This window comes from Staurois parvus, unplaced genomic scaffold (genome assembly GCF_062004578.1).
Source record: "Staurois parvus isolate SC_StPar_1 unplaced genomic scaffold, SC_StPar_1.0 ptg000249l, whole genome shotgun sequence".
NCBI lineage: Eukaryota > Metazoa > Chordata > Amphibia > Anura > Ranidae > Staurois > Staurois parvus.
Genome location: NW_028318045.1, coordinates 9232613 through 9248053, shown reverse-complemented (window position 1 = coordinate 9248053; position 15441 = coordinate 9232613). Strand labels below are relative to the sequence as shown.

The 15441-nt window shown below is 41.1% G+C and overlaps 1 protein-coding gene across 5 annotated transcripts in view; it reads right to left on the bottom strand.

Moving 5' to 3' along the window:
• The window catches only part of DNM1L (dynamin 1L), a 73469-nt gene that overhangs the window by 37703 nt on the left and 20325 nt on the right, over window positions 1-15441 (bottom strand). For 3 of the 5 annotated variants that reach the window (XM_089680747.1, XM_089680749.1, XM_089680751.1), the window contains exons 2-3: window positions 14357-14504; window positions 10560-10592 (exon numbers count right to left, since the gene is read on the bottom strand). In XM_089680747.1, coding sequence (XP_089536873.1) covers window positions 10560-10592; window positions 14357-14504 — 181 coding nt within the window. The remainder of the gene's footprint in view (window positions 1-10559; window positions 10593-14356; window positions 14505-15441) is intronic. The other 2 variants (XM_089680748.1, XM_089680750.1) reach the window with 1 other exon arrangement.

Sequence of the window (15441 nt, the reverse complement as noted above, 5' to 3'; positions counted from 1 at the left end):
AACAGTGTACCATCCTATGTATTTTCAGTTTTAAAAATGTGGCTCTCAAAATAAAATTTCAATCGTGGTTTTGGCGAGATTTGGCTCAGTTGAAAAAAAAGGTTGCCCACCACTGAGCTGGGGTGATGGTCTTTTATTAAATTAGACATGAGCTACTGCAAACTGAAATCAAAAGGAAGATGTCATACGTTATATTAATGGCAAGATTTATTGCAAAGCCCCTCTATATAGTACGGTCCTAACAGTCTATGAGAGCCTCCATGTTGGATCACATATAGCAATGGATAAATTAAGTGCATGCCTGCCTGGAGAGAGCCCATTCCTCCATAAAGACTCAGGAACACACCAGATGCCCAGTACAGATCAATAGCAGCTTAAGGCATCCAATGTGTCCCCGCCCCAATATATAACTAGCTTTTCAAGTAGGACTGCTTTCACGCTGCTTCATTAAAATAACGCATACCTCTGAAACTTGGACAAGTAAAAACAAACACACCAAAAATGCGCCACGGGTGCATTTTTGATAGGTTTTTGGTGCGTTTTCTATAGAATTCAATGGGAGAACCATTATTGGTGTGCTTTTGAAAAGGACACCAAAGATGCAGCATGCAGAACTTTTAAAAATACACCACACCCACAGCACATCGGTGTGAAGAGTGCCATAGGATTTGAAGGGATACATTTTTCTTCCGCTATCAAATTTGCTTTAGTTGCTGTGTTGGGCTCCTGGTGTGTCCAAGGCATACCTACGCTTAATTTATCTATTGCTGTACAGGATACGCTCCAACATGGAGGCTCTCAGACTAGAATTAGGACAGCACTATACAGAGGAGCCTTGACAAGGCAGTGCAGCTTCCACGTGTATTGGCATATGCAGTGCAACCAAAACCGCTATTTTTAATTCCAATTGTTAGATGGAGTATTTTATTTATTTATTTTGCTGACTATCTGTAAGTGTTCATGAAAAGATTGTTCTGTTTGCTTTGTGCAGTGCCCTCCATGTGCACCTTCTCTAAAAACTAGTTATAAATTAGGCAGTTACCTTGTTTCTTTAGAGTCGCTACAGTTAGCAGCAAAAATGATTGTCTTCACTCTACTGGATCAGGACAGCAGCAGGCATCCCTGGCCAACAGATCTTGGTACAATAGCAATGGGACAACTTAGAAATCAGCTACCATTCTCCTCTCTGACCCCCTTTGGATAGGTCAGAAAACCTAAAAGACCACCAGAACCCCGAATCAAACTGAGTGTGATAGTGTGCTTTCCACCTACCACTGTAACCCCCCACTCCCCATTGAAAGTTTGAGTTCCACTATGCAACTGGTGAATATTAGCCACCAGCCCAACAGACGTCTGCAGAGAGTTACCCCAACAAGTGGGTGGTCTGAACATTGCAGTGGAAAATCTCTATGGGAAGATAGAAGTGTAAAGCCTTAATCCATTTCAGATATATTACAATATCAGAGTTCCTCTTTCATAGTCCAGCCTAAATGTTTACATCCATTTCTGGTAGTTGCGACCTAGCTGTATCCTAAGCAAATTTTTAGGTCTCTCAGGAACCCTGCTGGTAGGTTCTCCTTGCCATAGACCCTGACTATTCACTCCAAATGCCACTTCATCTTTTCATTTTACATATCTAGAGATCCTCTGCAAGGCAAAAAAGGCAGCTACCAAGAAGTGAAATATCAGTTTTGTTTGAATATGGGTATTAATAATCGGTTTCAATTTAAAAAAGGGAAAGAAAAAAGATCCATAAAAGCCTAAAATATGAAAGAAAGGAAAATAACAATGACTAAGAGTCTGTTACTTGCGCACCTCTTAACAGCCTCACCATTCCTCTATGCAGATTACCAGGGAAACATACAGAAACAAACAAGAGGCCCAACAATTCCATCAAACACAGCAAGCAAGTAGTACATGTGACACTTTATACACAGAAACATTGTATGAGTCATATGGTATCCATAAAACAAGCCTCAGGCATTTTCCCTTTCTAACAAGCCAAATCACTCACAGGCTGAGCATCATCTGTGTACACTGACAGCTAGAGAGATCAGTGTATTCCCAAAGCCATCAGTGACATCCAGCAAGACAGTCGTCAACATGCTGCTTGCCTTCTGTGTACACTGACAGCTAGAGAGATCAGTGTATTCTAATAGCCATCACTGACATCCAGCAAAAGACAGCCGTCAACATGCTGCTTGCCTTACATAAATGGGAACACATCAACTGGATGATGGGGCTGTTTAATTCACAAACTTTTCTCATTTCTTAAGATCTATTCTAAAGGATTTTAATGTATTCCTGAATTCTGACAGTATATTTAGCAACCTGACAACTACAAGAATAAACCCAATTTGCACTAATGCTGGCCACACACTGATCAATCGTCCAAGCCATGGGTGGCACTGTAGGCACCAACTGACTCAACTTTGAAAAATTGAAGAACTTGGTAGAAAACTGTCAGTCAAACAGCAACTGTATCCAATCAGATGCAGCCAGTGGTCAGGTATTCAGACAGCTGATTGTTCTGTGGATGTCCAAATACAGGATGGAAGGTTCCCCCACCCACGCTGTTCAGGAGTCACATTCCTGTCTTCTGTACATCTAAATGCTGCAGACTGGTAGTTCATAATTGCCACGTATACAATGAACACAATAGCAAAATTAACCAATTGTGAACACTGGGTGTGCGATACACACCTACAAATATTTCATCACAGTACACATGGCATGTCCCGCCCCTCTGCCACTCCACTCTTTGCATTTGCTGGCAACTCCCAACAGTCAAAATGGCAGCCGGGAGTTGTGGTATACAGCAGCTGCCAGAAAAATGGACTGTATGACAATGTTTATAAGCCAAGCACTGTTCAAGGGTGAGAAAGAAAGTAAAGCCTGGCATACATATGCAGCTCTTTTTTGTAGGACTGCTTTCACGCTGCTTCAGAGAGAGATCGCAAGCAATGTTAGTACGGTGATCTCTGCCGCTGTCTCTATGTTCTGATAGGCCCATCCCCCCTCCTCCCCCCGAACACACCAAACAACGCTTGCAGCCACTGGCTGAGAGCACCGATTGGATTCAAAAGTAGGTCTTTATACCGGCTTCTGTTGGAAGGACAGCTGTACACGATCCGAATGTCCTGCTGAACCAGCCAATATTCGGACCGTGTTCTTTTCACGGGAACCTGCAGAGCACTGCATGTCTGTGCAGTGCCTAAAGATCTTTGCCCATACCTCTGTCTGGTGAGCACTTTTGTAGTTCATTGATTCTTCTTAGACTTCAACAACTGTCTGCCTGTACAGGAGGTACAGGCAGACAGCTGACAAAGTCTTCAGGATCCTGACATTGCACCAGCAATCTACTGATCGCGGGTGCAATGCTTTACACGCTGCACAGTAAAAAAACATAAATAAAATATTATATATATATATATATATATATATATATATATAATAAATGCACATTTTACGTGCAAAAAGATGTGCATTTTAAACATTTTTACAGTGGTCTATGTCTCTGTGTTTTGACAGCCCCACCCCAAACACATCAAACAGCGCTCGCAGCCATTGGCTGCAGGCACTGATCAAATGCTGGTTTTTCAGCATGTCTCTTCGACAAAAGTTGGTCCTTAGACCGGCTTCTGTCAGAAAGTCAGCTGTACATACGGTCTGAATGTCCTGCTGAACCAGCGGATAGTCACACCGCTTTACATTGCTGCTTTTGTATCTACTTTCTTTCATATGCAGATCAAAGGGATGAGCTTCAATCTGCATATATCAATTAAAGCAACCTGACAAGAAAGAAAACAAAACGAAAAAAAACGAAAAAAAAAGAAAAAAAGAATAATAAGTTTTGTTTCTATTTTAATTCCTTGACAACACTTAAAGGCTCGTTCATAGTAAAACCTCCTTCAACCGCTACCCCTTTAGCTGCAGAGACAGCGGGCTGGGGATGTACACATGTGCTTTGATGAAGGAATTATACCCCTTGTGTGGCACTGGTGCGGTAATCAAGGGGTTGAAAGCCAAAAAGAAGAGAAAAAAAAAAACATTTTTTTTTTTATAAATTAACGGGAACCTGCAGTACAGGTTGTCAGTTTCAGAGCTGCGAGAACTATCAATGCACTGCGAGGACACAAAATCATTACGCTTGCAGTCCACTGAAACTACACATTTGTCTGCTGTACTGCCAAGACAATATCACTAAGAAAATGCCTTGTTTGTCTTATAAAAACAAACATATGTATTACTTTGTTATCCCAAGTTATCACAGTTATTGCCAAATAAACAGACCTGCAGCATAAATGTAAAAGGTTCTCTAGTCCTCAGGGTGTACAGAAGTGAGAGCTGAACTGCTAGGAATAAACCTTAGAGAATAACTTCCTGTATTTCCTATGGCAGTCACATTCTTAAAGTGGAACTTCACTCTCTCAAGCAACATTGATGATTTTGAATTGCTATGCTGCTACCATTAGTAAGATAGGAAAGTCCTGTTTTAAACTTTTTTTTCTTTTATGTTTCATCAGCTACTTTCTAGTTTCCAGGCAATTGATGTAATACATCCCAGAAGTCTTTAGGAGAGGAGGAGGGGTTTTCTCAGCTAAGCACACCCTCCTGCATGAGCTAAGGGTAGATGGATTCCAGGAAGTAAATGCTACATTAATCATCTGCCCTTATTCAAGATGGCCATGGCGAGAAATGTTAGGGGAAGTTTTTCAAAGTGATTTGTCAGCAAAATAAAGTATCGATAAGAGACATGGATGGGTAAGTTTGCTTTGCATATTAAAATTAATTAAAAAATATATTTTTGGTTTGTGGTGCTCAGATATAATGTAGTTCCGCTTTAAAGTGTATGGCAAGTCAAAAATGTTTTTGTTTTAGAGGGAAAATGCCTTTCTGCTCTGGATATCAGTAATAACCTAACCAGAGTCCTAACCCTTCCCTGCTCTATCCAAAACAAAGAGTAAGCCTGGGTTCACATATATGCGGTGCGGTATATCGCATGTGATTCGCACAGGAACCACACAACATTCCTGTGCAAATCCCATTCGATTTGTGTGCAGTGCGATTGGAGCCATACATTTTGTATGGCTCTATTCGCACCTCACCCGCACCAAAAACAAGCAGGACCCTTTTTTGGTCCGCATTAAAATTGGATCGCATGGGTATGCACACCTATGCGATCCGATTCTGCACATCACACCGTGTTTTGCTGACCAATTTTGGAGTGTTAACATACACACCCGCAGTGGTTCGCATGAATGGGGTGCGATTCTGATGCGGTGCGGAATTCGCACTGAAAACGCTGCAAATTCCGGACCGCATCAGTGTGAATCAGGGCTCAAAGTGTTTGAAGTGACATTCTCTAATTCATTCTGCAGTACTGCCTTAGGGAAATGAAAGGGGAATTTGTTACATCTTTATGTGTGACTTTTATGAAGAAGATACAGTAGATGTTCAAGACCTCTGCTGATTTACTTCCACAGATCCCAAAACAAGCAATACTAAAGTGATACTAAAGCCTTATTTTTTTTTTTCTTTAAACAAACATGTCATACTTACCTGCTCTGTGCAGTGGTTCTTCAGAGCAGCCCTGAGCTCCTCTTTTCGGGTCCCCTGCCAGCAATTCTGGCACTTCCCCCATACGCAGTGTCCCCACAGCAAGCTGCTTGATATGGGGGGCACTGGTACGTGCTCGTCCCTAAGCCTAGCTTTCTGTGTCCATAAGACACAGCAGAGCGGGACATGGGCCTGCCTCCTCATCACAGGCTGTGATTGACAGCACTGGGAGCCAATGGCTCCTGCTGCTGTTTCTCAGCCAATGAGGGAGAGACCCAGGAAAGCCAAGTCTCCTGTGCACATGGCTGGACTGAGATGGGGCTCAGATGTGTATTAGGGGGGGCTGTTACACAATGCAGATTTTTTACCTTCATGCATACAATGCGTGAAGAACCACCTTAATGTCTGAACCAAGTTTCTGGGATACACTAGTACCTGAGAAACTAGCCAAAACCCACTTTTACCACTGCTGTACTGTAGAGTACTACCATGTTACATCATAAAAAACAAAGTACTCAGTGTGCTGTGATGGGCACAACAGAGCAAACTGGATAAATGGCCAAGAAAGATCACCTGACAGCGCCACAGAAGCACTTGTCCAATTAAGGTCATATGACAAAATGACAGAAGCACCTGGTTAATAAAAGTCCCATGACTGCGATACAAAAGAGCCTAGGCAATAAAACATCACTGTAAGTACGCACCTGCAGTCTGCCTGGCAGAACACTCCTCCACACTTCCTACTGCACAAAAGAATTAACGTGCAACTTGTAGCCAGGCAACCAGTTGACCCCAATCCAATGATCTTGGCTTGTGACCAGTAGATCATGACCCCACTGTGCCCACTCTCAGACCTCTGATCAGAGCAGCAATGTGAATGCAGAGCCTAGAGAAGTTTGAGGCTCCAGCGTTTCATATGACAACACTTAAGGGAGACCAGGGAGCACTTCCCTCGCTCTGCCAGACACAGCTTCATCCTTTGTAACGGTGCGGTCCTTACTCCTGACCCCAGCACTCTACAGTCTTTACTCCAAACCCTGGCAGTATGGATTACTTATTATTGACCCATGAACTCTGCAAACCTTTACTTACTTTTTATCAGGGCTTTACCCTAGCTTACATTATTTCCAACGTCCAGGTCACTATCTTGATGGACTCTAGTACCTCAGATAGCAGCGTACAGGTCCTAACCCTAAATGGGGTCCAAATAAATTGTTCTGTGATTCAAAACAATGGTAATCATTTAAATATAGTCCTACTGGGGCAAAACAATGACAAAGAGATCTTTAGAAGTACCCATGCTGTTTGTTGTGTGACATATAGTGCTCTTATGCTTGTCTGTTTTTAAAAAAATGCACGTTTCCATTGATATTAATAAAACTGCATATCGCCACACATTGAAAGGTGCATTAAAACATATGTCAATGCGCAAGTATGAGTTAAATGCGCGTGTGTTTTAAAGTGCAAATACAGTGTCCATGTTTCCCAATCTGCAGTTCCTACCAACAGTTTACATTTTCTAGATATCAACATAGCCAAACTGCACTACCGAGAAGCCAGTGAGCACAGGTGAGCTTACTGAAAGAATATGTCCTGCTGGGACCTGTGAACAGGCTCCGCACTCAAATACACCTTTAAACAGAAGTGGAATACTGCTATTTTCAGAACAGAAAAAAAAGGACTAAAATTGAGACAGAATTGTTTTAAATAACTGAAATAGAATTAAAACATGAAAATGACTTTCATTACACAACAGTAACAAGCAAGCCAGTGCACAATATAAACCTGCAGCCAAAATAATAATGATTTGCAAATAAAGAAAAATATACAACCTAAGAACAGGAATAGAAAATAAAAAATACCTACTAAAGCAATACCAGCACCTCCATCCAATGCAGTTTCTTTTTCAATTTTGTGTGGCGTTTGGCAGGATCTGGTCACCTGTCAGGTCTTAGGCAGCAATGAAAAACAGATCTCCCCCAACCACTGAAAAGGTGTGTAGACAAGTCTACATTTTTCACATTACTCTGGGTATCCATTATGGCACGGGTGTCAAAACTGGTTGCCCTCCAGCTGTTGCCAAACTGCAAGTCCCATGAGGCATTGCAAGCTGACAGTTACAAGCATGACTCCCAAAGACTGAGGAATGATGGGACTTGTAGATTCATAACAACTGGAGGGCCGGCAGTTTGACACCCCTGCACTAAGGGATACCCCATAATACAACCCCTGGCAAAAAGTATCGAATCACCACTCTTGGAATATGTTCATTCAATTGTTTGTGTAGAAAAAAACTAATCACAGACATGCCTCAAAACTATTGTCATTCAACATTCCAACCTTCTGGCTTTAAGAAACACTTAAAAAAAAATAAAAAAGAAAGAAAACTGTAGTCAGTTTCAACTGTTTTTGCAGATCAAGCAGAGGAAAAAAAAAAAAAAATGGAGTCACTCAATTCTGAGGAACATATTACGGAATCATGAAGAAAAAAAAAAAAAAAAACACTACAGTACACCACACCACTAGTACTTTGTTGCACCACCTCTGGCTTTTAGAACAGCTTGTATTCTCTGAGGCATGGATTTAACTATCAGCAAACAATATTCTTCATCAAACTGGCTCCAACTTTCTGTTATTGCAGTTGCCAGATCAGCTTTGCAGGTTGGAGCCCTGTCATGGACCATTTTATTTCAATCCACCATAGATTTTCAATTGGATTGAGGTCCGGACTATTTAAAAGCCATGCCTTTGACATTATAGGTCTTTCTTGAAAGCATGTTTTCACGGCTTTTGCCCTATGGCAAGATGCATTACCATCCAAAAAATATCATCACCAAACATCCTTTCAATTGATGGAATAAGAAATGTGTCCAAAAATCTCAATATATACTTGTGAATTTAATGAAGATTTAATGACTTATCTCCCCTGTACCTTTACCCGACATGCAAATTTCCACAATCATTGATGATATGGGGTTGCATGTTTTCTTCAGGCAGTCGTCTTTATACATTTCATTGGAACAGTACCAAACAAAAAAGGTTCCAGCACCATCACTCTGCCCAGTGCAGATTCGTGATTCATCACTGAATATCACTTTCATCCACATCCAATCATCCACAGTCCATGATTGCTTTTCTTTAGCCCACTGTAATCTTGTTTTTTTTCTGTTTAGGTGTTAATGATGGTTGTCGTTTGGCTCTTCTGTATGTAAATCCCATTTCCTTTAGGCGATGTCTTACAGTTTGGTCACAGACATTGACTCCAGTTTCTGCCCATTTGTTCTGTTGTGCATTTTGTTTGCAAGGCATATCGCTTTAAGTTTTCTATCTTGACGGTTTGAGGTCTTCCTTGGTCTACCAGTACATTTCCCTTTTACAGAATTTCTCATTTTGATTTGTACTTGGTCCAGATTTTAGACAGCTGACTGGGAACAACCAACATCTCTTGCAACATTCCGTGATGATTTACCTTCTTGAAGAAGTTTATAATCCTTTTTGTTTCAACTGTCAGATCTCATGTTGGAGCCATGATTCATGTCAATCAGCTTGATACAACAGCTCACCAAGGTGTGCAAGCAATCTTTTCTTTAACTTCAGACTAATTAGCAGATGTAATCTGATGCAGATATTTGTTTTTTTATAGAACTGCAAAGTACATGGTGATTCCATAATATTTTCCTCAGAATTTAGTGATTCCATATTTTGTTCCTCTGCTTGATCTGCAAAAACAGTTGCAATTGACTTGTTTTCTTTTTGAAGTGTTTCTTAAAGCCAGAAGGTTGGGATGTTAAATGAAAATATTTTTGAGGCATGTTTGATGGGTTTTTTTCTAAACAATTAAATGAACATTTTCCATAAGTGGTGATTCCATGCTTTATGCCAAGGGTTGTAGTATACAGCAAGAAAGCTTACGCAAACACTAGGCGGGCTTTCATGTGTTTTCCACTGAAGAGAGGCTTCCGTCTAGCCACTCTACTTTAAATCCCAGATCGGTGGAGGGCTACCGTGATGGTTGTCATCCTTGACATTTCTCCCATCTCCACACAGGATCTCTGGAGCTCAGAGTGACCATCGGGTTCTTTGTCACCTCTCTTACTAAGGCCCTTCTCCCCTGATTGCTCAGTTTGGCTGGCTGACAAGCGCTTGGAAGAGTTCGGTTGTTCGAAACTTCTTCCATTTGAGAATTATGGAGGCCACTGTAACTTTTCCCAGATCTGTGTCTTGCAATAATTCTATCCCTGAGCTCTACAGGCAGTTCCTTTCACCTCATGGCTTTTGCTTTGATAGAGTATGCACTGTCAGCTGTGAGGCCTATTATAGAGAGGTGTGTGTGCCTTACAAATCATGTCCAAACAATTTAATTTACCACAGGTGGACTCCAATCAAAGTGTAGAAACATCTCAGCAATGATCAAGAGAAATGGCAGACACCTGAGCTAAAATTTCAGGTGTTGTTGCAAAGGGTCTGAATACTTTGCCCAATGTGATTTTTCAATTTTTCCTTTTTCATACATTTGCAAACATAAAATTCTGTTTTCACTTTGTTATTACGGGATAATAAGTGGAGATTAATGAGAAAAAATATCTAAACATCTAAATTGTAGCATCAGGCTGCAACATAACAAAATTGAAAAAAGTAAAGGGGGTCTGAATACTTTCTGAATGGCCATCTGTGGACTCTTCATAAGCACACACTGAGAATTAAGACCAGTAACAGTAGCATAGAGCCATTGCTCTACCTGCCGAGCATATCCCAGGGGTGGAGGGAGACCATCACTACAGTTTAGACCCAGCAGAGCATCAAACCCTTCCCTGCTCCACCAACTAATGAATGATTTCCACTGGGAGGTGGAAACTGTGCCCATTGCAGATCAGAAGGGACAAGTGTCAGGAGGTCAATAAGCAGAAAGATGGACAACCAGTGATCTAGAGAGAAGAGTGCAGGGGAGAGTGAAAGCTCATGCAAGTAGAGAAAGAAAGGAATAGTGTACAACAGAAGACCTTTGAGTCTTGGATTTTTCCAGGCGTCCATGTCTGAGAACAAAAGGAGAAAAAAGTGGAGAAAAAAAAAAAGGCAGAGAGAATTAGTGGCAAATTGATTTCCTGTCCCATAAATGGTAATTCATCACAGAGGCAGCCATTTTGTGTTCTGAATCAATATTTATAAGAAAGTATTTTCTGCTTTGGGTACAGGTGTTATTAGATGGTGGAACCATGACTGAGGACTCATATACAGTGTGTAGGTTTAAAAAAAATAATATATTTTTATATATTTACACCTTACACAAAACCATGCTCAATGGTCTCCAACAAAGCTACATTTTCTCAGTTAGGTTTCGGTCACACAGAAGGGTCACGGGGTGTTGGGAGGAATAATTGATCAGCTTACAAAATGTCTTCCTCCTGGGGTCATTCAGTTAGAACACATACAAAAGCGCCAAATCTTGCAAGCTTAATGCACAACTCACGGCAGAAAAGAAAATAGCCAACTTTAATCTGGTTAGGAATTCATTAGAAATCAGGGCTAAGTTCACCTTTTACAAAGAAATCATAAATGCATTGTTTTTGCAGGTTAAAAAATGTGCATGTTTTATTTGGTTAAATAGGAACCTGCAAAGTATTACAATTTCAGGCTTCTGCACGCTCTCCAGCTTTCAGCCCAAACCTCTGTATGGGTAAACTGAATGGTGTGTGAATCGACTACAAGCGTGCTAATGAGCCCATTCAAACTACAGATACATCTTCTGCGGTGGCAGACAGAACTTGTAGTTTTCTGATTCAAAGGTTCCCTAATGAATGACGTGGCTGTTCGGGCGGAGCCCTGCGCCACCATGCCAATTTTAAAATTTGACAGCAGGTGCAGGGAGAGGGGGTGATGGGGGGTGCAAGGGGAGGCTACTGAGCACCAGAACTTGTAAATCGAGAGTGACAGGTTCACACTTAAGAGACCAGTGAGCCTTATCTCGGTGCCAAAAGACAAATTAGATAATGCACTTCCACTGGCATAACCATCATCTCACATGAGGCTTCCGCTGTAATCTTTCCTTTCCAGCTGCATTAGATACAAATCTCCTGGGATTTGTAGGATACTGAAGTAAAAATCTTTCCCTTTGCCTGCAGAAGAACAATATGTTCCATCTTATCAGAGGTTTTACATTATATACTGACAATTCTTACATAATGATTCCTGAGCTGACCACAAGACGACACTTACTGGAAGAGGAAGTTATGTTTTCTTCATAGCAGCGACATCTAACTGTCACTCAGCCAAAAGACATGAAAACCCAATCTGGATGCTGTGATACTGGGCAGATTTCTTACACTGCTGTTACCATCCTCTAAAACCAATCAGGCCGGGAATGACTGTGGTCTGGATATACTCCATCAGTTTATATATTGTATGTCAAAAGGAGGCAGAACTCACAGAGCTCTCTATAACTGAGCTGTCCACAACAAAAACAATAGCGTAAATTAGCTTTCTCTGTAAGGATCTCAGCATTTTCGTTCTCACAGGACTGTTAAAATTCAGAAGCATTTCAACTCGGGTAGCCTCCACAGGTTCTTGCACACAATGCTGTAGTTGGCTCTGAGAGACAGTGACATTTAAATCACGGATCAGAATCGCATATATTTTCTCAGGTTCAGAATCAGGGGCAGTCAGACGATGGGGATATATGCAGTACTCTGCTCATGAAGGGAAAAGCAACAGGTTCACTTAAATGCCTGTCCTCTCCAGCAGCACATACTTACCCTTCACTCCAATCACACTGTTCAGCCTTTGAAAGTGAATGAAAGCCTTGTGTAAGCTAAGAGTTGCTGGAGACAGTTCATACAGGACTATGGACTTCCCATGTGACATGCCCAGGCAGGCAGTCACATAGAGCAAGTTACATGCTCCTATATATCTGGTATTTGGGTCCTGGTGTGGAATGGAGCAGTGGGGGACTGAAAGAAAGGCAAGTACATGCTGTATGGTGGTAGTTTAAGCAAAACTATTTCCTTTAAGGTAGCAGGGCTGTCAGCAGCACAAGTGGAATGCCAAGAAGAAAATTAGGTATGTGAGAAATCCAGATACCGGTCTCTCTCTCTCCCCCGTGTGTACTTTTGCATCATTAATCTGCTTTTCTGGAATGTTTTTGAATAAAGTGTTGCTCTGCAGAACAAGGGTGTGCAGCCATATGGATTTCTCACTTGTGGATGTACAGCCTTGAGCTAGGCTAGCATCCCTCCTGTGTTCGGAAAGGGAATGTTAATTGCTGGCTTACCTTGAGTAGTGGTAGAAGCTGTAGAAAATTAGGTAGGTATGTAGTAGAAATGAACTGGTGAAAATCTAAATTGATTGTTTTACATACTGTATAACCTCCCAACTGAAAGTATTGTGTATTGGGATATGTTTATGGTCCCAGGCTGCTGCCTCTTCTGATCATGGTGGAACATATATCAGAGGATCTATTCTTTGGTGTGGAGTTGGGAGCACCTAAAACAGTCACATAGCTTGGTGATTTGTTTAAACATTTTTGGGTTAAGAACGGCAAAAAGCAGCCACGGCTTTTGGGGGATAAAGTCTTCCCCTTCTTCAGGGTCAACATGTAAAAAAAAAACAATGATCATAAAATGTGGTGGTTCATAACTACATGGTAACGAAAACAAATTGTAAATGTGTCTCATCTGATACATTAAAAATGTAAAATTAAAGCTCATATACAGTAGTATATACTATAAATAAACCAAACAGTTCATAAGAATCAGACAGGAAATGTGAAGTCCAATTATTCACACACACATATAAATAAACACCAAATGCCAAATCAGGTGAGATAGTAATTTTAAGAACAAAGAATTAAAACTAAAAGATGAAAACTAGATCAATTTAGTTGATTTAGTATTTAGTTAGGACTTTGTGCCCCGAGTCAGTTATTCTACAGAAATGTTATAGCACCAACAGTTTGCGCAGTACTTCACAATATTTAGGACCAATTTCCACTGACTTGCACTAAAACAAATGGAAATTAATGTACATTTCCATCCATTTTAGTTGCATTGTAATGCGCACTGACGTATGTTGACATACATTTTGATGTCCGTTGACATGCATGCACAGTATTATGGTGTAAATAGGACAAATTGGAAATTGTTTTCCAGATGTCCTTCTGTTGATCTGCGTTTTACAGCTGCGCTAAAACACAGATCAAACACACTGGTGTGAACTGGCCCTTAAAGGCAAACTCCACTCAGCTTTAGGTAAGCATTAGTCAGTTGAATAATCCATTGGCTGTCTGGCTAAGACTCCAAAGGAAATGGGTGATAGAGTGTCTCCACCTCATCCCACTCAACCATATTGAAGATGTCACCATCACAGCTACACTCTGCACATTTCACACCACGAAAAATCCATTAGAGAAGAGTTAGCCTATCATCTGGCTTATAATATTGGTTGTAGTTGGGCAGAAATGGGACATCCAGTGTCGACAAATGGCCACTAGAATCTCTGAAATATATGAAGCCAGTATGTAATTAAATTTTCCAGAAACCATGCAGATGTTGTGCTTTATTTACATAATGCTTTAATGTCTCTTAAGCATTTTTAATGAAGACAACATAACACAAACCACCATAACAAACCAGAACAGGCTGTATGTAGGCAGGTCTTTCAATGCTCAACTGATGGGTCTCCAAGCACCTTCTCACCCCATCCACTACACTAAAGATCAGGTCATTCAGCATATAAGAAACTATATTACCCAAGGTGCAAATTAATTATAAACGTAACCTAGTGGAATGCACATCCATGAAATTACCATTGTCTTCTCCAGAGGTTTTTCGGCGATCATCTGGTGACACGTGGACCAGCTGCAGGATTAGGGGTCTTCTGGTCACTATTCCAGTGCCTCGGGGAAGCAGATCCCGGCCAACCAAACTCTCCAACACGGAGCTCTTCCCACTGCTCTGTAGAAGGAAAAACAGATAAGGTGAAGAAAAATATGACAAAAGTAAATGCTGCATGTTCCGAATACACAGGATCCCTTTGCAGCAATGTTCTTGTATACTGGTATCAGGGAACTGTAATGTGTATAATAAAGGGGTTTTCTAGCTTACTCTGTAGCTTTATCCAATATCCTGTTCAAGTTTGGGTGCAGAATAAATAATATGATCGAGATTGTGGCATAAACTTGCATGTTAATAGCCAAACACATGTTAAGATACCATTTGTGTAAGCTTTATTATGAAGCAACAGCATTTGGCTAAGCAAATTCATCCTATCTATTTTACTGGGTGTTTGCAAGGTTTGCACAATGCCTATTGGCTTGGAATGGGCATCAATCTTATGTCTAGAAGTAGCTGAATCCAACTATACAGCGCCAACATTTTTCTTGCATGTGAGTAGGCAGCAGCTCAGGCTAAGCAGAATTAGCAGGTTCAAATTTTGTTTGTAAGTTGTGCCTTTTATCTCTTGGTAATTCTAGAAGTCAGGTCCAAAAACCAAGTTTATTTTGACTCGAATAAACAAAAGGTGCCACCACAAACGCAAAAGTGATCAATCCAGTGATTCCAAACACTGCCAGGTGCTAGCTTTCAAGGGGCCTGTCTCGCCCATTAGACAATCTGTCAATAGCAAAAATAAACAGAAGCACATACTGTAGGCCCAAACAAGTGTGTGTCAGGTAGGCTTCCGATTGCCTTCTCCCAAGCCACACCACTCTAACATGTTTCACCCTCTCTCGGGCTTAGTCGTAGTGGTCTAAACCCTTCTATGACTAAGCCTGTGAAAGGGTGAAATGGCTTGGGAGGCCAGAGTATGGCTTGGGACCGAGTTTTTTTTTTTTTGTGACTACACACTCATTTATTTACATTCATGGAGAATGCAGTTGGACAACCTGACACT